General features: G+C 34.3%; 2 protein-coding genes across 3 annotated transcripts; both read left to right on the forward strand.

The window, feature by feature from the left end:
* On the forward strand, window positions 999-16,610 carry LOC109335944 (myosin-11-like). Of its 2 annotated transcripts, none has more exons than XR_002106278.1 (38): window positions 999-1,356; window positions 2,778-2,906; window positions 3,742-3,885; window positions 3,974-4,119; window positions 4,201-4,357; window positions 4,491-4,549; window positions 4,909-5,068; window positions 5,143-5,292; window positions 5,391-5,527; window positions 5,607-5,753; window positions 5,869-5,970; window positions 6,123-6,180; window positions 6,347-6,448; window positions 6,957-6,994; window positions 7,183-7,309; window positions 7,386-7,556; window positions 7,699-7,830; window positions 7,940-8,049; window positions 8,175-8,235; window positions 8,889-9,066; window positions 9,243-9,448; window positions 9,535-9,654; window positions 10,505-10,603; window positions 10,793-11,014; window positions 12,171-12,310; window positions 12,635-12,752; window positions 12,836-12,883; window positions 12,967-13,233; window positions 13,336-13,494; window positions 13,576-13,782; window positions 13,925-14,068; window positions 14,506-14,576; window positions 14,683-14,782; window positions 14,889-14,945; window positions 15,039-15,095; window positions 15,163-15,257; window positions 15,393-15,475; window positions 16,066-16,173. XR_002106278.1 is itself a non-coding variant. In XM_019572222.1 (38 exons), exons 1-38 carry the CDS (start codon window positions 1,354-1,356, stop codon window positions 16,187-16,189), a joined length of 4,614 nt encoding a protein of 1,537 aa, XP_019427767.1. In that variant the 5' UTR covers window positions 1,001-1,353; the 3' UTR covers window positions 16,190-16,610. The 2 variants fall into 2 exon arrangements, 1 of the variants encoding a protein (XP_019427767.1); XM_019572222.1 differs by having other exon boundaries at window positions 1,001-1,356; window positions 15,177-15,257; window positions 16,066-16,610.
* On the forward strand, window positions 17,886-22,853 carry LOC109335945 (probable aminopyrimidine aminohydrolase, mitochondrial). Its single transcript, XM_019572223.1, has 6 exons — window positions 17,886-18,322; window positions 19,030-19,138; window positions 19,708-19,998; window positions 20,150-20,564; window positions 20,661-20,927; window positions 21,926-22,853. Exons 1-6 carry the CDS (start codon window positions 18,012-18,014, stop codon window positions 22,336-22,338), a joined length of 1,806 nt encoding a protein of 601 aa, XP_019427768.1. The 5' UTR covers window positions 17,886-18,011; the 3' UTR covers window positions 22,339-22,853.

Raw genomic sequence — 23,235 nt, forward strand, 5'->3', positions numbered from 1 at the left:
CAAAAATAAACCCAAAAATAATAAACCCAAAAACGCTTTTCATTCACTTTTCACATTTTGCCACATTCTTAACACGTTTCTGTTCAGATCCCTAACTTATTTCAACTTTGTCTTTATGAATACACTCGTTACTGATCCCCAAATATTCTAATCTAGAACTTAATAATGGTACGTTTTCTCTTACCATTTTCAAATTATATATCGTTTATTTTAAATAACTATTGTATATACATTTATATATATTTATTTTAATGAGGGTGGTCCATAACTCTACAATATCCATATTTAGAATTTTGTATGATTGTTTAAAAATAGGCATACCTATGTCCGCCCTAATTAAGGCATGTATTGCATGAGCGACCTTAATTACCAATAGTTATACTTTGATGACAAGGTCTGATCTTACCTGCTTAATCGACTTGACCCGATCATGATCATACCGAATAGGGTATGGTCTCATTGAATTATGGGCCGAGTTCGAGTTTAAAAATTAGACTCATTCCATATTTAGGGTCGAGTATGAGACAAGTATGATCCAACCCGAACTCGTCCCCCATAGTTATTCATTTATTATATTTGTATGTATTTCTGTTCAATTATGTACAAAATAATTATATATATTTGGTCGAAAGTATCATTGATTTTCTAATTTATTCATGATATATATATATATATATATATATATATATATATGAATTTATATGTCAAATTACATATTCATAATACTAAGTAATACTGAGAAAAATTTAGTGAAGAGGGACATGTACTATATTTAACCGGTTCTAGATTCAGGTTTGGGTTTAAAAGTTGATCCGATTGACATTCAGGATTGAATTATCTCTGAGTCTAAGATTATCTGAATTCAAAAAATGATCCAATCAACTTTTAAACTTGGATAAGACTAAATCTTAACACGTCCAACCAAACCCATACTTACCCTAAGCAGTACCTATATTTTAAAGTGACAATTAATAAAAATAATAATTGTAAAAGTGACAGTGTTTCATTATACATCTTCAACGGACAGAGAGAGAAAAGAATAGGAGCCACGAATTGGCGCGAAAGCAAAGGGAAGAAGAAGAGAGTGCCGAAGTTGCAGGGCGAGTTGAAGAATGTTGCTTCATGAAGCTACTCCCACTCCTTCTCCATCTACATTCACTTCCTCTTCTCTCTACTTTCAATTTTCTCCAAAAATAAACCCAAAAATAATAAACCCAAAAACGCTTTTCATTCACTTTTCACATTTTGCCACATTCTTAACACGTTTCTGTTCAGATCCCTAACTTATTTCAACTTTGTCTTTATGAATACACTCGTTACTGATCCCCAAATATTCTAATCTAGAACTTAATAATGGTACGTTTTCTCTTACCATTTTCAATTTCCTATTTTTTTAATATTTTATTATGTAATTGCTTGCACGGTTATGAGCAGTTTTTTTTTTCTTCGACAAATATTTAGAATTATATGTTTTCAAGCATTGGGTTTTAATTTTTTATGTCAATTGAGAGTGGCAATGATGGAATAGAACTATGAGCTTGCCGATAAAGAAGGTTTTATTGGACATGTTCAAAATTTGAAGCCATGTGATTCTTTATAATGCAGCAACTTTTTAATATAGTGATCCTCTGTGATCAATGCCCTTTAGTGTTTGGAATTTCAGAAGAGAATTGGGAAACTGATCGGAGTTCACTCGTGAAATCTAAAATCAAATGATCAGTCCAGGAGATGTTGCATTGAGAGAAGTGATGGAGGAATATGACACAAAAAAGTGATGAATCATTGCAAAGACGAGGAATCAAACTTAGTTCCGTGTGAAGTGGATAGACATTTTACACTGATCTGTTAGGGAAAGGGAGATTTTTATTCTATATTATATCTTGATGTTTTTGTATAGAAGAACTATACATTTAGATGGCATAGTAAGTTTTGGAACAATGTTGAGTGCAAAATCGCAGGTTGTGACTCGTGAATGTTTTTACTTAATCATGAACTTCCACTTTTGAATCACATTGTTAGGATTTAGGACTGTAGATTCTCATTTGCTGCAGTAGTCCATGATTATTTGCAATTATTTTAAATATTGAAGAACTGAAAATATACTAACTGCTATCAACATCAGTAATGCCACTTTGTTTTGTCAAGAACTCAATATATCTCCCAATTTAAATGTAGAATAGGAGTGATAAGACAAGGAATATGATATCATATCATTTAACAGCTACTTGTGATTAAGCTTACTTTTCTGCAATGTGTTATCCCGTTAGTTATTATGCTACTATTTACACAAATTGTTGCAGACATTCTTGTATATTACTTTAGTTTTATTTATAAACCTTTCTACATGGTCATCATGGGACAAACATGTGTTTACATGTATTAGTATTTCTTGCACATATTATCATCTAAAAACACATATTTAGTACTTTAGTGAGATCTTAATAGTTAATACTCCCTTGACTTCAAAATATATGCTTTTTAGATTGAATTTTATTTCATTTATATGTCGCTTAAGAAAGTGACGAAGGTGTTGATTTTTTGTCCAACTTTATCACCATCTCTTGCTTATGTCTACTAAATGGAATGAGAGAGCATTAATTTAGTGATAATTTTGACTGTTTTACTATAGAGGGTAATTTAGTTATATGTAGTTATAGTTGGCTAAAGTTGAGTTTATTTAATTGCTTTCTTAATCCTTGTGTGTAAACCTTTAAATTTTTGTAATGGAGGGAGTAATTATTGTAATAAAAAATTTGATTCTGTATCTCCATCTGCAGGGGACTCCTGTGAATATTATTGTGGGTTCTCATGTGTGGATTGAAGACCCAGAGGTATCTTGGATTGATGGACAGGTATCAAAAATCAATGGAAAAGATGCTGAAATTGAAACTACCAATGGAAAAAAGGTTTGTATACTTCCTCTAAATCTGTTCCTTATTTTGTAGTATTTAGAGTTTTCCCTATGATGTATTTTGAGAAGTTTGACAGGTCTACTGCCAATTTTAGTCATTTGCAGGGGACCTAGATAAATCAGATTGCATTTTGGAACTAAACATTTGAAATAGGCTTATTGTATGACAAGAGTTAAAACTAAAGATAAAATCATTATGATGCGAATGATTTACCTCTCTTTGGGCCTCCTCCCCAATACTAATTTCATATTGGCTCCCCCTGATATTTTTCTAGCTATGTCCCTGTTCTCCTTTTTATCATCCAAGGTATATGCTTGGTAACCGCCTCCCTGCAAATAAGAGAAAACACTCCCAGTCAGTTGCATCTGAGCTTCAAGAGATCATGGAAAGGGTAAAGAATGGGAAACATGAATTAACAAGGAAGAGATCCTTAAACAAGCATTCTTTCTTTTAGTGTTGACCTTCCTGGCTTGGGATTCAAATCATCGTAATAATCTATGGAAAATTATTGAACTTCCTGAAAAATTGAAAATCTACTATCAAAATCATCAGAGTATTGAGCAATTTTTCTCTGTCCTTGTTTCTTTTGTGTCTGTGCTTTTTCTTTATTAATGGAACTTTGCAGTCTGCGCTAAGAAAATAATAAATTATGAAGTATTTCTCTACTTTTAGAAGCATTTTAACGCATTCCTTAGTGCAGCACTCATTTTTTCGCATGCTTTGTATTGCTAACCTGAAAAGGTGCAAAATATTTCAGTAACTTATTAAGCCAAAGATTACATCCGGTTTATTACATGTGCTGATGTGCTTCTATTTTGGCTATTTCAAGGTTGTTGCAAATTTATCAAAAATACTTCCCAAAGATATGGAAGCTCCTCCTGGTGGAGTGGATGATATGACTAAGCTGTCCTATTTGCATGAACCTGGAGTCCTTCAGAACTTAAAAATTAGATACGAATTGAATGAGATATATGTAAGGCTTTCTTCCCTTTAATGTGATAAGATCCAGTGAAGTTTATCACTGGAAAAATATTTTACCTATATTCTTTATTGCTCTACAGACTTATACTGGAAATATTCTGATTGCAATAAATCCATTCCAAAGACTACCTCATATTTATGGAGCGCACATGATGCACCAATATAAGGGAGCACCATTTGGAGAATTAAGTCCTCATGTATTTGCAGTTGCTGATGTTGCATATAGGTAATCTTATATTTCCTTTTGTGATCCAAATTTCATTTCTATCATTGAAGCTTATATTTAATTGATTTTTATTCCTACCAGAGCGATGATTCATGAAGGAAAAAGTAATTCAATTCTGGTCAGTGGAGAAAGTGGAGCTGGTAAAACTGAAACTACAAAAATGCTTATGCAATACCTTGCTTTCTTAGGTGGTAGGGCTGCAACTGAAGGACGAACAGTTGAACAACAAGTTCTTGAAGTATGACTCAATTAATTGAACTCCTTTTGAATTCTCAACAAAATTCCATTCTTGTTTTCTTCTATGAATGGCATTTCAATTTTTCTCTTCATAAACTCATTTGAGACTACTATATTAACTGATCTAAGTGCAGTCAAACCCAGTTCTGGAAGCATTTGGCAATGCTAAAACTGTCAGGAATAATAATTCTAGGTGAGTATTTCTTGTATGTAGGCAAAAAAGATTCCTTGGGTTTTATTCTCCATGATGGTCTGATATGAGTTATATTTTGTTCAGTCTTTCTGACATGTGTGCTGTTTTACCTGTTAGTCTGACATTATAGACTAACTTTGTCTCCATTTAGTATCTCTCCGTTCCCCTTAATTCTGTCATATTGCCACATGTCATTTAGATATTAATAATAAATTAAGAACAGTTAGAATGATTTGTTTCATGAAGTTTTCTTTCTAGAAAAGGAGATATTTTTGTTAATATATGCTTCTACATGATAATTAACATCTGAACAACTAGCAAAGAGTTGGTTCCATATTCTCCTTCTGTTAATGGTGCAGTCGGTTTGGTAAATTTGTTGAGATCCAATTTGATAAGAGTGGAAGAATCTCAGGAGCAGCTATCCGAACTTACCTTCTAGAGAGATCCCGGGTTTGCCAAGTTAATGATCCCGAGCGCAACTACCATTGCTTTTATCTTCTTTGTAATGCACCACAGGAGGTAACTTGCTTCCTACAATTTACTTGTTATTGATTCTTTTAGTTATATAAACTTATTGCAAATTCTTCTAATAGGAAGTTGAGAAATACAAATTAGGAAATCCTAGATCATTTCACTACCTTAACCAGTCAAAGTGCTATGAACTGGCTGATATAAGTGATGCTCGTGAGTATCTTGCCACCCGGAGAGCAATGGATATTGTTGGAATAAGCCAAAAAGATCAGGTACTTCTTTTCATGAGTATTAATATAGGTTCTTACTTGCTAGAATATAGAATGATCAGCTTCTTACTTGCAATGGATAACTTCTTTTTATTTCCCAGGAAGCCATTTTCAGAGTTGTTGCTGCGATTCTTCATATTGGTAATATTGAATTTACCAAAGGAAAGGAGGCTGACTCTTCAATTCCAAAAGATGACACAGCCAAATTCCACTTGAAAACAACTGCTGAGCTTCTCATGTATGGACGCTGTTGTATTATTACTGCCTCATCCATATTATTTTCAATTGCCTTTAAATTGGTTGTAATATTGTATCAGGTGTGATATTGATGCCTTGGAAGATGCATTATGTAAGCGTGTCATGATAACCCCTGAAGAAGTTATAAAACGGAGCCTTGATCCCCAAAGTGCAGCAGTCAGTAGAGATGGATTGGCAAAAACAATTTATTCTCGTCTGTTTGACTGGTAAGATACTAAAATTGAAATAAATCAATATTTTCATACCTTCTAATTTATACCACATACTGAAGATACAGGGTTCTGCTTTTTATTCCTGGTGCATTTATGGCGTTGCATACAGGTTGGTGGACAAGATTAACAATTCAATCGGACAAGACCCTAATTCTAAATGTTTGATTGGAGTCCTTGATATCTATGGTTTTGAAAGCTTTAAAACCAACAGGTAATATATAGTTTATATTAGAAGAATAACATGCCTACCCCTACAAATATATCCACAAGATTGCTTTACTGAAGATATTGAAAGCAACCGCCATGGCTTGTTTTCAAATTTCATTCCGTTGTAACTTATTTTCAGCCTGTCATGCTCTGCAGTTTTGAACAGTTTTGCATTAATTTCACAAATGAGAAGTTGCAGCAACATTTCAATCAGGCAAAGTCTCAGACCACATTACACAATTCAAGTTTGCTTATAGCTGTTTTTTCTGTTTGTGATATAATAAAGTCATTCACATGCCTTCACTTAACAGCTTAAGACTTTAGGAGAGATGGATCCATGAGAACTTCCATTTTAATATGGTTCTGATGGTGAATTTCAGCATGTGTTTAAAATGGAACAAGAAGAATATACCAAGGAGCAAATTGATTGGAGCTACATTGAATTTGTTGACAACCAAGATGTTCTGGACCTTATTGAAAAGGTTTTCTTTCTTTTATTTCACTTTCTTTGAGGCATTGAGGATGCTAATTCATTTCAAGTTTGGAAACGTTCAACTTAGAGTGAAGAAACTCAATGAAACAGAAAGTTAGTTTGCTTTTGATATGCTTAATGATGGAAACTACAATGCTTTCATGTCTAATTATCCTATTAAAGTTTATCCCATGGTCTAAGTGTGCCTATGACTTATAAATATTGAACATCAATGGATCCCAATCTGCAAAGGTCAGACCTCACGGAACAACTAAAATACAGGACCTCTAGTGTGAATATATCAATATTACACAATCTGCTATTTTTTGGGTTTTAGATGAACATAATTTTACAATTAAAGAAGTGCTAGTTCTGATTGGTCTTCTACTAGGTTATAACTTCGGGCTCATTTTAAAGGATAATTATATCCCTGCTATGAAAGTTCCTTGCCTCTTGTTCCCTTCCCTTCGCTTCCCCTTCTTTATGCACTATTCTTTGACATTATTTTTCTTTTGCAGAAACCCGGAGGAATCATTGCACTCCTCGATGAAGCTTGGTAAAATATTGTTATTTTTTAAAGAACTAGTTTTTCATAGCCATCTAGATGATTTCAAGTTTCTTTTTTATTTAGGTTGGTACAAATTAGACATGATTCAGTTTTAGTCTGGTTGATTTGAATCTAAAGCTCCTTGTTGTTACATATTTGCTTCAGTCTCACTTTTACTCCTTTATTTTGTCTTTCAGCATGTTTCCAAAGTCAACACACGAAACATTTGCGAATAAGCTTTATCAAACATTTAAAGTTCACAAGCGCTTTATTAAGCCAAAATTGTCTCGAACGGATTTCATTGTTGCTCATTATGCTGGGGAGGTATGACCAGTTCTCATAGCATCAGCTGCTGCAAAACTGAGACATATTATTCATTTTTACCCTCATAATTCTGCAGGTGACATACCAGTCTGACCAATTTTTAGACAAAAACAAGGATTACGTGGTTCCTGAACATCAAGATTTATTGGGTGCTTCCAAATGTTCTTTTGTAGCTGGCCTTTTCCCCCCACTTCCAGAAGAGTCGTCAAAATCTTCCAAATTTTCTTCAATTGGCTCGCGCTTTAAGGTGTTATTCTTTCCCAGTCTTCAGTAAACTTGTGGACTTTTGTCCAATAACTATAAATTTGTGTACAAGCTCATGTCAGTGCCTAGAAAGTTTGAACTGCATTCTCATTATCGGGAAGCTAACGCAATTCTAAATGGTGCAGTTACAACTACAGCAACTAATGGAAACATTGAATTCTACAGAACCCCATTACATTAGATGCGTGAAACCAAACAACCTCCTCAAGCCTGCAATTTTTGAGAATATGAACATTATGCAACAACTTCGCTGTGGTGTGAGTATACCGTTATTCTATTCATTTCTTTCATTGTTTGGATAATTTGTGCATACTTCCTTCACATCTTCAGCTATTCTTCAGCTGTCCCTAACACTTGACTCTATAGGGCGTGTTAGAGGCAATCAGAATCAGTTGTGCTGGCTACCCTACTCGCCGTCCTTTCTTTGATTTTGTAAATAGATTTGGCCTCCTTGCCTCTGAGGCCATGGAAGCAAAGTAAGTACTCCTTTATTTTATCTTCTATGCCTTGGAGGAAGAAAGTTTTGGCTTGATGTGTTAAAATATTTTGTACCAAACTTGAGCCTAATGCTAATTTATCAAGTTATTTTACCTATGAGAAGTTATGATGAAAAGGCTGTTTGCAAGAAGATTCTGGATAAGATGGGTCTTAAAGGATATCAGGTACTTTGAAATGTTTCACCAGAATAATTATTGTCCTAATGTTCTTGTTCATAACTTTTCTAAAGCTCTGAAGGCCATATCAATATCAATGGCTGCAATTTATGTATGTTAAGTCATTAGTTTATAATACATCTTTCATATGTAATTATCTAATGTCACTAGCTATGTTTCTCAGGTACGTACCAGGTACTGGTACTCTTGGGGTACACATTTGATATAAATTGTTCCAAAATTGTATCATTTTGAGCTGGAAACTTTTGATTTTCCCCATTTTTCCTCTTAGTCACATCACAATACTAAATATGAGTCACATGATTAGTCTTTCATGTTCACATTTCTGTGGTTTTGGGTCTCAACCTCTCATCCTAAGCTTCTTGCATCCTCTGCTAGTGCTAATTTGTTCATTTGTACCTAATTATATTGACGTACCTGTACCTTAGATTTTTAAATGCCATATCTCATGCTTGTATTCATACCAGTACCATGGCGTACTTGTACCTTAGATTTTAAATGTCATATCTCGACATCTCGTACCTGTATTTGTACCGGGTATCATTATTGTAATCATGCAACATGGATCTAAAGATGAAAGTTATGCCCTGCTCACATCTCTTGGTCACAAAATTAATATGATTGGCTGTCAAATGTTGTAGATTGGAAAAACAAAGGTATTCTTGAGAGCAGGTCAGATGGCTGAACTAGATGGACGGAGAGCTCAAGTACTTAGTAATGCAGCAAAATCTATTCAACGGCGTGTACGGACCCATCAAGCTCGTAGACATTATCTTGCATTGCGAAAGAAGACCATATATGTGCAGTCTCGTTGGAGAGGTGAAATATTTCAAAAGTTAAATAACCTAATTCATTTGTTAGGATAGGTGCAATCTTATTTTCAGAGTAACGACTTCCCTATTTAGAACGATGTATCTCAAAGCTGTAGGTGGTCTCATTGCTTAATCAGTACCCTTTCTACACATATTTTAAATATGATACCATGATACCTGTAGGGAGACTTGCTTGTAAACTCTATGACGGCTTGAGAAGGGAGGCTGCTGCTAAGAAAATTCAAAAGAATGTACGCAGACATGAAGCTAGGAAAGCCTATAAAGAACTTCATGTGGCAGCACTTTCATTGCAAACAACTTTAAGAGCAATTGCTGCTCGTAAGGAGTTCAGGTTTAGGAAGCAGACTAAAGCTTCCATCATTATTCAGGTTTTAGTCAAGTACTATAAGATCTGGATCGTCCACTAGAGCAAGCAGTATTCAATATTTTAAGTCATCTCTCTCCAAAATTGCAGGCTCAGTGGCGAAGACACAAGGCTGCCTTATATTATAAGAGGCTCAAGAGGGGTACAGTTGTTACACAATGCAGATGGAGAGGGCGTGTGGCCAGGAGAGATCTTAGGAAACTGAAAATGGTAAGTTTCTCTGTTTACCATGACCCCTTACATAATTTTTAAAATTTCATCATTAAGTTGAACCTTCAGAAATAAATGACTAAATATGCGATGCATTAACCTACATAACTTACGCACGCAAGGTAAAAGATACCATCTAATCAGTTTTTTAATTGTAAAATTGAACTTCATATCATAAAGGTTTATACTGACAATATTAAATTTTTTGTATCATTATCTTCATGAGGGGAAAAGTTGCAATAGCAACACAATCATGTGGTCTGTCCATCTCATAAATATTTGACAAAGTATTACGTATCACATTGGCTATCAATTGATAATTCAACCTTCCTCTTTTATCCAATCTCAGTACCAGAATGTAATGATTTTCAACAAGCATGACATTAGCAGAGTTTTCATGGAAGGAAAAACAGTAGAAGAAATAAATTATTTCCTGATCTGCCAAGTTCAAAAAATTGGCTTTACTTTTTACTTATGAATATAGAAGACAATATTTTTTCTCTTTCTCTTTTGATTTCATAGATTATTATCATTTCTTTGTTGTGAAAGAAGTAAAGTAGATACAAAGTGAACCTACAAGAAAATTACAGAGAACAATATCACATTCAAATTGGTCCTAAACTGAAAGTCGTGCGATATCTCTACTTCTATGATGCTTCTTTCTTCTGTTTTTTGGGTTATATGTACTACCAAATCTAAAACTAACTCCACTCTTTTTAACCAATTAAGCTGTTTCTACATGACTCATTCTGAAGTATGTAACATAAACCTAATTTAATTTTTTTTCATGGTTCCTTTTCTATTTTTCTATTCTCTCTTCTAAGATGGCATCTGTTTTGATTTGCTTTAGGCTGCAAAGGAAACTGGCGCACTTCAAGAAGCAAAGGATAAGCTTGAAAAACGAGTGGAGGAACTCACTTGGCGCCTCCAACTAGAAAAAGGTTTAAGGGTAAGATATATGTTTGCTGAAGATATAACGTGGACGAATGTTATTGTTTTGACCTCTTAATCATGCATTTTAAGAATTATTATGGCACAAATGGAAGTAACAAGAAGGGTAAAGACCAATCCTTTAAAGTTACTAAGTATCCTCTAAATCGGTAAGCCCTAAAGTTAAACCATATGGAATTATGAGCAGACCAATGTGGAAGAATCCAAAGCCCAAGAGATAGCAAAAATGCAGAATTTATTACAGGAGATGCAGAGCAAACTTGATGAAACCAATGCTCTGCTCGTCAAGGAGCGAGAGAATGCAAAGAAAGTTGTCGAAGAAGCACCTCCTGTTATTAAAGAAACTCAGGTTGTTATTGAAGATACACACAAGCTTGAGGCACTAACAGCAGAAATTGAGAGCCTAAAGGTAAGAAATTCTATCTTACAAGACCTAGTTTCCTGTTAGGTAAACCTTATTTCAAGGATGTGTCTCTTTCTGTATATAATGATTCTCTTAATATTGAAAGCTTTTATGAAAATGTATATTTCAATGATATATGGCTGATATAATTTGTAGATGGTACTGATATCCGTAGGCTTCTTTCTGTAACGCTCTTTGATTGATCGTAAAAAAAACAAAATTGTAACATGAAGATGCTATTTAAATGGTAATTATTTTGTTCTAGACATTACATATCCAATGTTGTAACCTAGCTTGTAAACAAAACTCTACTACGCACCACACTAGAGATATTTCCTGAGCTAAGTGAAACCTTTGCAGTACAACTCAGAGTAGTCATAAGAGATACTGTCTCTATAGATCCTCAATATAAAGGAATGTGACAAGCCATGTTTCACTCTAGTTGATTTGAGAAACTGTAAAGCAAATTCATATCATCGTGCATTCTCATCAAATTATTACTAAAACCAATCAAGGTGTTCATAATTGATGAAAAGAATAAGATAGACAATGTATGCGATGTTTGTCCCTCCTTCACAGAACAGCTCTTTGGGCTTGAAGTATGTACAATGCACACAGTTAACCTTGTGCTGAAATCTTTAGTAATGAGGATTTTTGAAGAATGAGGGTGGCAAGGATCAATAATGAACTCAGATTTAGACCCTCTCCTGGTTTTGAATAACATGATATGGTCGTGATGAACAGAGAAAGACATTTTTTTTTAAAATGTAATTAGTGGATCCTATCATTTGTGTCCCTCTTTCCAGCAAGACCGTATCTGTTATTACAAAAAAGGATCCAAATTCACTGAACTCTAGACCACTTGGTCATGGAGGCTTTGGTACCATGACTGCATGTGAGTAACAAATCATTTTGGAAACTTAAGAAGTTAGGTGGAGGCAATGAATTATTTTATATCGCTAACAATTTTCTTTAGGATGATGTATTTTAATTGAACAGAGTACAAAGAATGCAATAATGATTTAAGTTAAATGTTTATCATTCTCAATATGCCTAAGGAGAACAATTTCATATTAAGTATATGGTTGTAACTTAAGTTTTCATTAGACATATCATGATGATCACATTTAACTGATATTACCTTGCCTTTATCTTCAAACAGACTTCATTCGCGTCAGAGAAGCAGAAAGCTGATGACTTTGAAAAAAAATATAATGAAGCTCAGGTTTGTAGTGAAGAAAGGGGTAAAAAAATAGAAGACTTGGAGAAGAAGGTTCGTCAGCTCCAAGAATCATTGACCAGGTAATATAATCAAGTTTGTAATGAACAATATGCCCTGTTGTAATTGTTTTCCATTGATAATCAATTGTGACCTGCTCTGAAAATATTGGATGAAATGTTCAATCTTTTTGGTTACTAAATTCTTTATTTTGGAGGTTTTCTTTTTCATGAAAGACATGGCTTTATTATTATTATTATTATTATCTAAATGATCAGGTATCTTCTCTTGATATCTTAGAAGAGTCTATAGCTAATTTCCAAAATTTCATCTTCCAAAGCATATGTCATGCCCACTCTCTTTATTCACTTAGATGGTTGACAGAAATCTCCTAATTCTGTGATTAGGCTTGAGGAGAAGAATAGTAATATAGAGTCGGAGAATCAGGTTCTACGTCAACAAGCTGTATCTATGGCAGCTGCACCTGCTAAGCTCCTTTCAGGACGGTCCAGATCAATTATCCAGGTACTTGTCATAATCAATCCTACATGCATGATCAATATAAACCTCGACAGTGGTTTAAAAACTTCTCTTGTCTCTGTTCATAGAGAGGTGCTGAAAGTGGCCATATTCCAGTGGAAGCAAAGACACCTTCGGTAACTAAATCTATTTTAAAGTCAGTGTTATTGGTGTTTATTATGTACATGTGGATTTGACTTGTTTCTTGATCACCTGATAGACCAATCAGGAACTGCATCAGAGCCCATCAATGAGCCAGAGGGAATCCTCTGAAGTGGATGATAAACCCCAAAGGTCACTAAATGAGAAACAACAAGAGAATCAAGAGTTACTCATTAGATGTATTGCACAACATCTAGGCTTTGCTGGGAACAGACCAATTGCTGCCTGTATCATATACAAATGTCTCTTGCATTGGAGATCATTTGAAGTTGAGCGTACTAGCGTTTTTGATCGTATCATTCAAACTATTGGCCATGCAATTGAGGTGTATAAAGTGAAGATTTCACTTGATAGTGCTCTCTCTTTCTTACCATTATTTCTTACCCTATTACTTTCAAGTAGCTAAAATATTTCCATTGCACTTCAGACTCAGGATAACAATGACGTGTTGGCTTATTGGTTATCCAATGCCTCAACACTTCTCTTGTTACTCCAACGCACACTCAAGGCAAGTGGTGCTGCTGGGATGGCTCCACAACGCCACCGCCGTTCTTCGTCAGCAACTCTATTTGGGAGGATGACTCAAGTAAACATAGCTTATTATTAAAGCAGGTTCATTCTCATTGAAACACTTTCGTTTTTTAGATAATCATCTTCCTTTTTCCAGAGTTTCCGTGGAACTCCAACAGGAGTCAATCTTTCCCTAATCAATGGTAGCTCGAGCAGAGGGGTAGAAACATTAAGACAAGTTGAAGCCAAATACCCAGCTCTGCTTTTCAAACAGCAGCTTACAGCATATGTGGAAAAGATATATGGAATGATCCGTGATAACTTAAAGAAAGAAATTTCACCCCTGCTTGGTTTATGCATCCAGGTATGACAATTTCCGTTACTTTCTAGCTACCTTCTAAGAACTGATCTATCATGCATGCTTATAAACAAATAATTTTGTTCAATTTATGCACTTGCTTCCAAATCCATTGGCATGAAACACACTTTTGTTTGTGATGAGATAGGCACCAAGAACATCCAGAGCAAGCTTGGTTAAGGGATCATCACGTTCTGTCGCAAACACTGAAGCCCAGCGCACCTTGATTGCTCACTGGCAGGGGATAGTTAAGAGCCTAGGGAACTTCTTAAATACTTTGAAAGAAAATCATGTTAGTAGATCCTCTTTTAACATCGTTCTTTCAATGTTTTTGCCTCCTTACAGCATTTTTTTCCAACGCCACTTCTTGCTTTATACTTGAATATTTGGATCTCTCATATTAACTATATGATGATAATAAAATCATATAACTTCTTTTGAAATTTAATTAAGTTACATGACCTTCCTTTTGTTTCATAAATTGCACACATATATATATTTTTATTTTAAATAAAAGAGGATTTGTGTTAATAATTAAGAAATGGAGGTTTGTATAAATTTGAGAACTGAAAGGGTGGTCTGCATGATTTCATTCAAACCTCGGGGAGGTCTTTATGCTTATTTCTTATATTCTTCTGTGTGCCTTTTTTCTTTGGTAAATTGTTGTGTTTGCATTTACTCAGTGTTTTTTATATTCTAATTTCTCTCACTTCTGCTTAATTTTGACAGGTCCCCCCATTTTTGGTTCGCAAAGTTTTCACACAAATTTTTTCTTTCATCAATGTACAATTATTTAATAGGTTGGTTTGTTAGGAACTTCTAGTTTCCCGTCTTAGGGGCTCTTTTCAGTTCTGTAAATCATAGTTCCCATTTTTATCATCTCACATTTTATATTTTATATTACAGTCTTCTACTAAGACGAGAGTGCTGCTCATTTAGTAATGGAGAATATGTCAAAGCTGGTTTAGCTGAATTGGAGCATTGGTGTTATAAGGCAACAGATGAGGTACATTAACTTTACGCTGCTGTTATTCTCTGCGGTTCTTTTTAATAACATAAATATACTAAACCCCCTTCCCCTTCTTTCTCCAAAATGCTGAAAATGGATGCAGTATGCTGGTTCAGCTTGGGATGAGCTCAAACATATTAGACAGGCTATTGGATTTCTGGTATCTATCTATTATTGGCTACATACGGTTCTTTTCTCCTTCTAATGGTCAGATATGAATATGGTAAACTGATCTTCCTTGATCTCAATTTAGGTCATACATCAGAAACCAAAGAAAACCCTGGATGAAATAAGTCATGATCTGTGCCCAGTAAGTAAAAGAAATATTTCTTTGCTCTTGGAGATTCACAATTTTGCAGAGTAGTTACCATTCTCAGTTCCGTATTTACAGGTCCTTAGTATACAGCAGCTATATCGGATTAGCACCATGTACTGGGATGACAAGTATGGCACGCATAGTGTCTCCCCTGATGTAAGTTATTGCAGAAAACATTTACTCAATCTATGTTTAAAGTCATCAATGCCAGAAAGCAGTATGATAACTTCAAATAGAAGACATATGCAGATAATCTGTTTTGAGCTTTGCCTTATCCTTGTTTTCATCTAGGTCATTTCCAATATGAGAGTATTGATGACTGAGGATTCAAATAATGCAGTTAGTAATTCTTTCCTGTTGGATGATGATTCAAGGTAAGCTTGATATCATTAGCCCCAGTGATATTTATTCAGGTGTTCCTTTTGCTTATAAAACTCAACCTAATTGATTTTACTCATATTTTATTGCGACCAAATAATTTTTACTAATTATTTAAAGTAATGATGCACGCGAACCAAATACAAAATAAATATAAAAACTGAAATAAGCTAGTGGCAGCCCCAATGACTGGGGCTGCTTTCAAGAGCAATGCAATATGATCCCTGATTTCAATTATTTTGAAATGTCATTTGCTTGGTGTCAGTTCAAAGTAATTATCTCTTTAATAACAAATGGGGCTATAATACGAGTGAATTGAGTTTTACGGTTTTACCTTCATGTCTTCTTTCTCAGAATAACACACACACAAGGTAGAGATAAATTTGCCATGTTACTATATAAACTACTAAGCTTATAATACGGGTTATTGGACTGAGCCCATTGCAAGTTGACATTGTGATAAAGGTGATATGTAGAAAACCAATACTAGTTTGACAGGCTTGTAGTTGTTAATGTACCCTTTTGCAAAAATCTATGTCACAACATTGTATATAACATTAACCATTTGGAAGCATCTATGTTTCAGCATTCCGTTTTCTGTTGATGACATATCGAAGTCCATGGAACAGATAGATATCGCGGACATAGATCCCCCGCCACTAATTCGTGAAAACTCAGGCTTTAGCTTTTTGTTGCCACGCCCAGATTGACAGATTTCATTGCAGAATTGATTGACTGGTATTCTTACCCACCATCTCCAACAAGATATTAAGTCACATTCAGTTAGATGTTATCATGGAATGCTCATTTGTTGACTTTGGTTGTCTCAGAAACAAGTCATTGTATTTAACATACCAAATTTACTTATTAGGTAGTTTCTAAAAGGGATGACACACTGTGCTGCAACTCAGTTTTTTGGGGTGGGAGTAAAGAGGATTTCACCTTTTTCATGAAATTGTCACTCATCTTTACTTGATCTTGTCGCATCTTAGCTCATAGTTTTGCTTAGAATAAGATTTTGTACCTAAAAGTATAGGAATTTTGCCAAATCGACACACTATACAGTTGTGAAACTTTAGATTTTGCACCCATTTATGGGCATCATTGTCAAATCAATTTCTTTTTTGACAATTTGTCTCCTTGCAATTCCTTATATTTGCTTTCATTTTTTACGTCATGCATAAATAACTCCAAGTGCATTAGAGTATTCACAATGGTACAATATTGATTATTTTATATTTGTTTTCACTTTTCAACAACTTATAGAAAAATAGATTAAAATATATAAAATATACATTTTCCAACAACTTATTAGTCGTCATTGAGGATTATAGATTAAAATATATAAAATTGTCACCAATAATATTATGGGAAGAAATTTGGTTTCAATAGAATTCTATATGAAAATTACACCTTCAAAACTTTTACAATATTATTAATACCTTATCACATTAATTACCAATCAAGTATAAGTACTTAAATACTAATTCAACTATTCAATCAACAGTTCACTAACTAAATTATATGTTGTCTAAATGGCTTAATCTAAATACAATTATATTTTTATATATGTAAACATATAACAAAAATTATAATCAGTATATTAGATCTATTGACAAATGTATAATTCCCAAAAATTTATAACTGTCAAGCTCACATAGTCATAGTAATCCATGAGTTCTTCTAATTTGCAATAAAAAATTGCTTTTTCACCTTTCCTTTTTTCAAGAGCTTCTACATCATTGGTTACATACTCTGCATGTAACACAATTCTCAATCTTCCTTATAGAACCAATCATTATTGGCCTTATCTTCAATTTTTGTGATGTTTCTTTAGAATACATACGATCTGTCATTACATTGACATATCAACAATTTTTCCATTTCTTAAGATTTGCACAAATCTTCTAGACTATCTTCGAGCAAAAACCTTTTTTGTTAACAAAGGTAAGATATAAGACTCTTTCCTTACATAATAATAAGTCATATGTTTAAAAAGGAGATTTGGAGGAAAATGAATCATTGAGTGATAAATAGTAAAAAGGAGATTTTGATATAGTGAGAATGCCATTTTAAACCACTTTTTGGGAGTGGATATACCTCTGTTGTACCATAATGTATGATATTTTATTAACCATGAGTTATGATTGATTAAAAAAACATATTTAAATTAAAATTTTAATTATTGTATAGTTTTTCTGACTAATCACAACTAATAACACATGAAGTAACATAATTGTTAGTTAGATATGTGGTTGCTAAATCTAACAAATGTTTAGTAATTGAGATCATATGAGTTGAAAGGGTATGGCCCATATGGAAGGCCCAGCCCAAAAGGGAAGGTGTGAGGAAGCCAGCACACTCTCACTGTCCCACACCTCCTCTCTCACACCCTACAATGTAAAACAACACATTGATGAATTCATAGAAACAAGAGTGAGAAAGATAAAGAGAAAGAGAAAGAAAAAGAGAAAGAGAAAGAGAGAAACTTCATCAATTCACAATAAATTGAATACAATCTCATCTCATCGCATGCGGTTCCTTCTCCCAATCAAGAACCGTCTCACTCTTATTTCTTCTTTCTCATTTCAATCTCTCTCAATCAGATCGCACCTCCGCTTCGTATCAACACCGCCGCCACGTCACAGATCGTCGTCGTCGTTGTCAATGGCTTCGTCGGAAACGGGACTGGCGAGGAAGTTTTGGATCAAGTCCACTTCTCAATCAATCTTCGCTCTCTATACTCCTTTCACTATTTGTTTAGCTTCTGGTAACTTGAACATTGATTCGTTCCGTCGTTATATCGCTCAAGATCTTCATTTCCTTCGCGCCTTCGCTCATGCGTTAGTACTACTTTTAATTTCTCTGTTCGTTGATCATTACTTGTATCTATTTCGTTTCAGTTATTCTCCCCTGTTTGGTTGCTGAGAAACTTTATAAAATATGAACAAGCTTGATTTTATTAATAAATGAAGTTCTGTTTTTATTTTTTATTTTTTATTTTTATTTTTATTTGAGAGATACAAAACAATGAGATAAATGGCTTAGTTAACCACTTATTCAGTAAGTTTCGCGAGAATGAGCTAAAATGAGTTTGTTTTTGTAAGATTATCTATTGAAATAAGTTAAAATGAGCTCATAGAAAGGTTATAAGCGATTCTGTTAGGTCAAATAAGCTAAAGAGAGTTCCTAAAAGGTCATTAGTTATTATGATAAGCCTAAATAGATGATGGAGAACAATAAGTTTCTTCTGAAATCTGGATGAGTTTGCAGCTTTTGGAAACAAGTGCAACTAAATTCTTGTGTTTGAAATTTTATTTTATTTTTATGTTTGTCAGTTTTCTCAGCAACCTAAACTGGAGGGTTAGATTATTTGGTGAGATTGTATGTTATTCAGGTGAGTTTCAGTCCTCGAAATCCACAACACGATGCAGCATGTACTCCGAGTCCTCTTTTTCCCTCTGTTTCTTTGGAAAAAAACACTATTGAAAGGTTATGCTAGATATTTGGTTCTCTGAAATTCCTTGTTTGAATTTCTATTATTTCACAGGTATGAGTTGGCTGAAGACTGTGCTGATGATGATGAGGCAAAGCTTGGGATCTCTGAGTTGAGGAAGGCAGTCTTAGAGGAGCTCAAGATGCATAACTCACTAGTTCAGGTAGGATTTTCTCCCCCAGTTCAATGGGCTTGAATTGGAGCAGATCCTTTCATCTTCCTCATTATAATTGTAGCACTTATGCTTGTGAGTCATGCCTTGAATTATGAAGTATTGTAGTTTCAACAATGACATTTTCCAGAAGAATATCGTTGCCATGATTATCAATATGTAAATGAAATGGATCACACATAATATTTTAGGGTTAATGTGCTGATAGTAAAGGAGATAAATGTTGATTGGATCCCATTTTAATGTAAAAAAAACTTGAACAATCTGCATGCATAATAATGAAGTTTGAACATGAATATGAAGGACATTCATTCCAGTGGAACAAGAGAATGGGTACTCTGGGAGATCTTCTAAATAAAAAATTACTGTAGGGAGAAAAAGTGTGTATCTTTTGCTATATTATTATATTGGTGATACTGAAAATTTGTAAATTGCATCTCTCTTGTCATACTCACTTGATCAAACTTTCAAGCAGCCAATTTATACTTTACATGTCTGTAATCTTTTTATTTTAACCCATTCAGCCTGTACTATCATGTTTTTATGCTAATGGTGTGTAGGAATGGGGATTGGACCTTGTCAAAGAGAACAGTATTAATTCTGCAACAGTTAAGTACACAGAATTCTTGCTGGCTACAGCCTCTGGGAAGATTGAAGGGCTAAAAGGTGCTGGTAAACTTGCAACACCGTTTGAGAAAACAAAAATTGCTGCATATACTTTAGGTGCCATGACTCCTTGCATGAAGCTTTATGCCTTTTTGGGTAAGAAGTTCCAGGAACTTCTGGACTCCAATGAAAGTGCCCACCCATACAAGAAGTGGATTGACAACTATGCTTCTGATGGTTTCCAGGTTTGTCGTCTTGATAGTAGAGCCATATCAATTAACACTTGCAGTTACTTGGATGATATTTTGAATATTGGTCAAATATACATTTTATTCAGGGATTTATTGCGTCTCTATTCTCTAACAGTTACACAATTATTCTTGTATTTGAATTCAGGCTTCTGCTTTGCAAACTGAAGATTTGCTCGACAAACTAAGTGCCTCTTTGACTGGGGAAGAACTGGATGTCATTGAAAAGCTTTATTACCAGGCAATGAAGATTGAGATAGACTTCTTTCTCGCGCAGCCTCTCTTCCAGCCAACTCTAGTACCCGTGACTAAAGGACATAAACCTGCTGAAGATCATCTCATTATTTTTTCTGATTTCGATTTGACATGCACGGTTGTTGATTCATCTGCCATATTGGCTGAAATTGCGATAGTTACAGCACCCAAATCTGATCACAATCAGCCTGAAGATCAGATTATCCGGTTGTCATCTTCTGACCTTAGGAATACATGGGGTTTTCTATCCAAACAGTATACCGAGGAGTATGAGCAATGTATAGAGAGCATTATGCCTGCCAATAGATGTATGGTGATTTTCTATATTCTCTAATTAGTCTTAAATGATTTAGGAAGAATCTCTGTCAACTTTAGTTAATTGACTTTGACCTTGTGATTTGCAGTAGACCATTTTGACTATGAAAAACTGTCTATAGCACTTGAGAAACTCTCCAAGTTCGAGAACACAGCAAATAATAGGGTTATTGAGTCAGGGGTACTCAAGGGTATAAATCTAGAAGATATAAAACGTGCAGGAGAGCGTCTAATCCTTCAAGATGGTTGCACCAACTTCTTTCAGAAAATTGTTAAGAATGAAAATTTGAATGCCAACGTGCATGTTCTTTCATACTGCTGGTGCGGTGACCTTATTAGGTCTGCTTTCTCTTCAGGTATAATCCTCTCGTTGAGCTGTAATTTCCTTTCTCATGGTGATACTTAAATTCTAATTTCTATTGTTTATTTTCAATAACTTGAGCTTGTGGAATTCAGATCCTTTTCTCTTAGGATACTGCTATGTGAATCAATTATTGTGTTTGCTTTTCACTTTCTTGAGTAAGGTTTACTTTGCACTTTCTTGAGTAAGGTTTGCTTTCTTGCCACATCAATACTCTAGGAGTCATTCAAATCATGTGTCTCAATAATTAGCTTGTTTGGTTTGTTGGGGAACATGGGTAACCTATCACCTTGGAGTATTTCCTCATGTTTTTAAAGGTTCTTTCAGGAATAACGCAGCTTAATGGCTGTGGGGTTTATACAATTTCATATGTACTTGGTAGTAGACGGTAGCCTTATTTTAAAAGGGTTTCTTTTCACTCTTCCATTCACTTGGGGTAGAATAGTTGAGGGCCTCTACCTACTGCTCTGCTCATGGTTGTTATTAAGAATTTTTATTATCGTTTGCAAAGAAATTGGAAAGCTTTGCTTCAATTTTGAGACTTGCTGTTTCTTTTGTTACTTTCATATATATATATATATATATCCTTAATCCCACTAGTTGGGTTCGGCTACATGGATCAAATGCCACCATAATGCATATATTTATATCTATATATATGTATATATATATAACCTATAGATGTATGTAAATCTTTAACTATGGAATACACATTAAGTTTTTATTATTTAACAAACCATACAACACATTATTATCTGTTAAGTTACATACTTGGTGTTTCTGTGTTTGACATCATTAAGCACGACTTTTGTGTCAGAATAGCTTGTGAGGATGAATTGATTGCCATGATTTGTTGTCTTGATTTTTCTTCTATTCAATTGGAGCATCTGTGTAATTTTTTATTGAAATAATTCTTCACTTATTTCTAGCATAGATTGCTTTTATGTTAGTTTCCTATTGTCTTATAATTTTATTTTCCTAATTTTTGAGCAGCTGAGTTAAATGAGTTGAATGTTCATGCTAATGAGTTCACTTACGATGGATCCATTTCCACTGGTGAAATTATTAAGAAGGTGGAGTCTCCCATTGACAAAGTCCAAGCTTTTTGCAATATATTGAAGAATTGCAATAATGACAAGAAGAAATTAACTCTTTACATTGGAGATTCAGTGGGAGATTTACTTTGTCTACTTGAAGCAGATATTGGCATTGTGGTTGGTTCAAGTTCAAGCCTTAGGATTGTAGGGGCACAATTTGGTATTTCATTTGTCCCCTTGTTTTCTGGCTTGGTTAAGAAGCAGAGAGAATATATTCAAGAAAGCTCTTCTAATTGGAAGGGTTTATCTGGCATTCTTTATACAGTCTCTAGTTGGGCTGAAGTGCATGCTTTTATTTTGGGTTGCTAGTCTTATTTTGTGTCTCATGCACCCAAATTCATGCTAGGCTAAAAGAAAGGAACATATATAATATATATATATATATATATATTAATGCAATACAAATACACAAGCAGGTGGCTAATTTTATAAGTGGCCACAGATTTTCTGCTGCCTCTATCGTTTCTCTTAGGGGATGTTGCAATTCAAGATATGGATGGTGTCATTCTGATTAATGGATGTGCTGCAACCAGGGTATCTGCTATTTAATGGAATTATGTCAAGCTTTTCTTTGATATTTCTGTTTGCACATTGTTATTGATACCTTTCTCTGCCCTTAAATCTTGTCAGGTATGAGAAATTTCTTAAGCAATAATTCAAATGCTTGTTAGATCAGGACATAATTCATACTTTGAAGTGTTGTACTGGTATTTAATAGGCTAGATTGCTGTTCCATAATTTTCAGAAAACGGCAATGATCATGTGTATCTTCAGTTAACTCTTTGATTATTTGTGAATGCAGATGCAGAAAATGTTCATCTTTATGTTGGGTCACTTATTTTATTTTATTTTTGTATTTATATTTCTTTTTTTTCGCAGTTTCATGCTTGATTTATTGTTCCAATCATTTCCTATTTGGAGTTTTTCTTTTACTGTGGGAGAGGTGTGAAGAAAAAAAATCTGCAAAATCAAACTTTTTAGCATGTATGGAAGTATGTGAAGTCCATTCTAATTCTAATGACGATTTATCAAACCTTTGAAAATTGATTTGCATGATATATAATATATAACATTGAATCATGTATATATAAGAAATTAGATAGTCACATTTCATCATTGCTATGGGTGTTGGTTACTACTTACCTATTTGATGAGCAGAGAGTTGTGTCAACACGAATTACTTGGTAGGTAAGATGGTTTGTTTAT

The sequence above is a fragment of the Lupinus angustifolius genome, chromosome LG20 (genome assembly GCF_001865875.1).
Source record: "Lupinus angustifolius cultivar Tanjil chromosome LG20, LupAngTanjil_v1.0, whole genome shotgun sequence".
In the NCBI taxonomy this organism is placed as follows: Eukaryota; Viridiplantae; Streptophyta; class Magnoliopsida; order Fabales; family Fabaceae; genus Lupinus; species Lupinus angustifolius.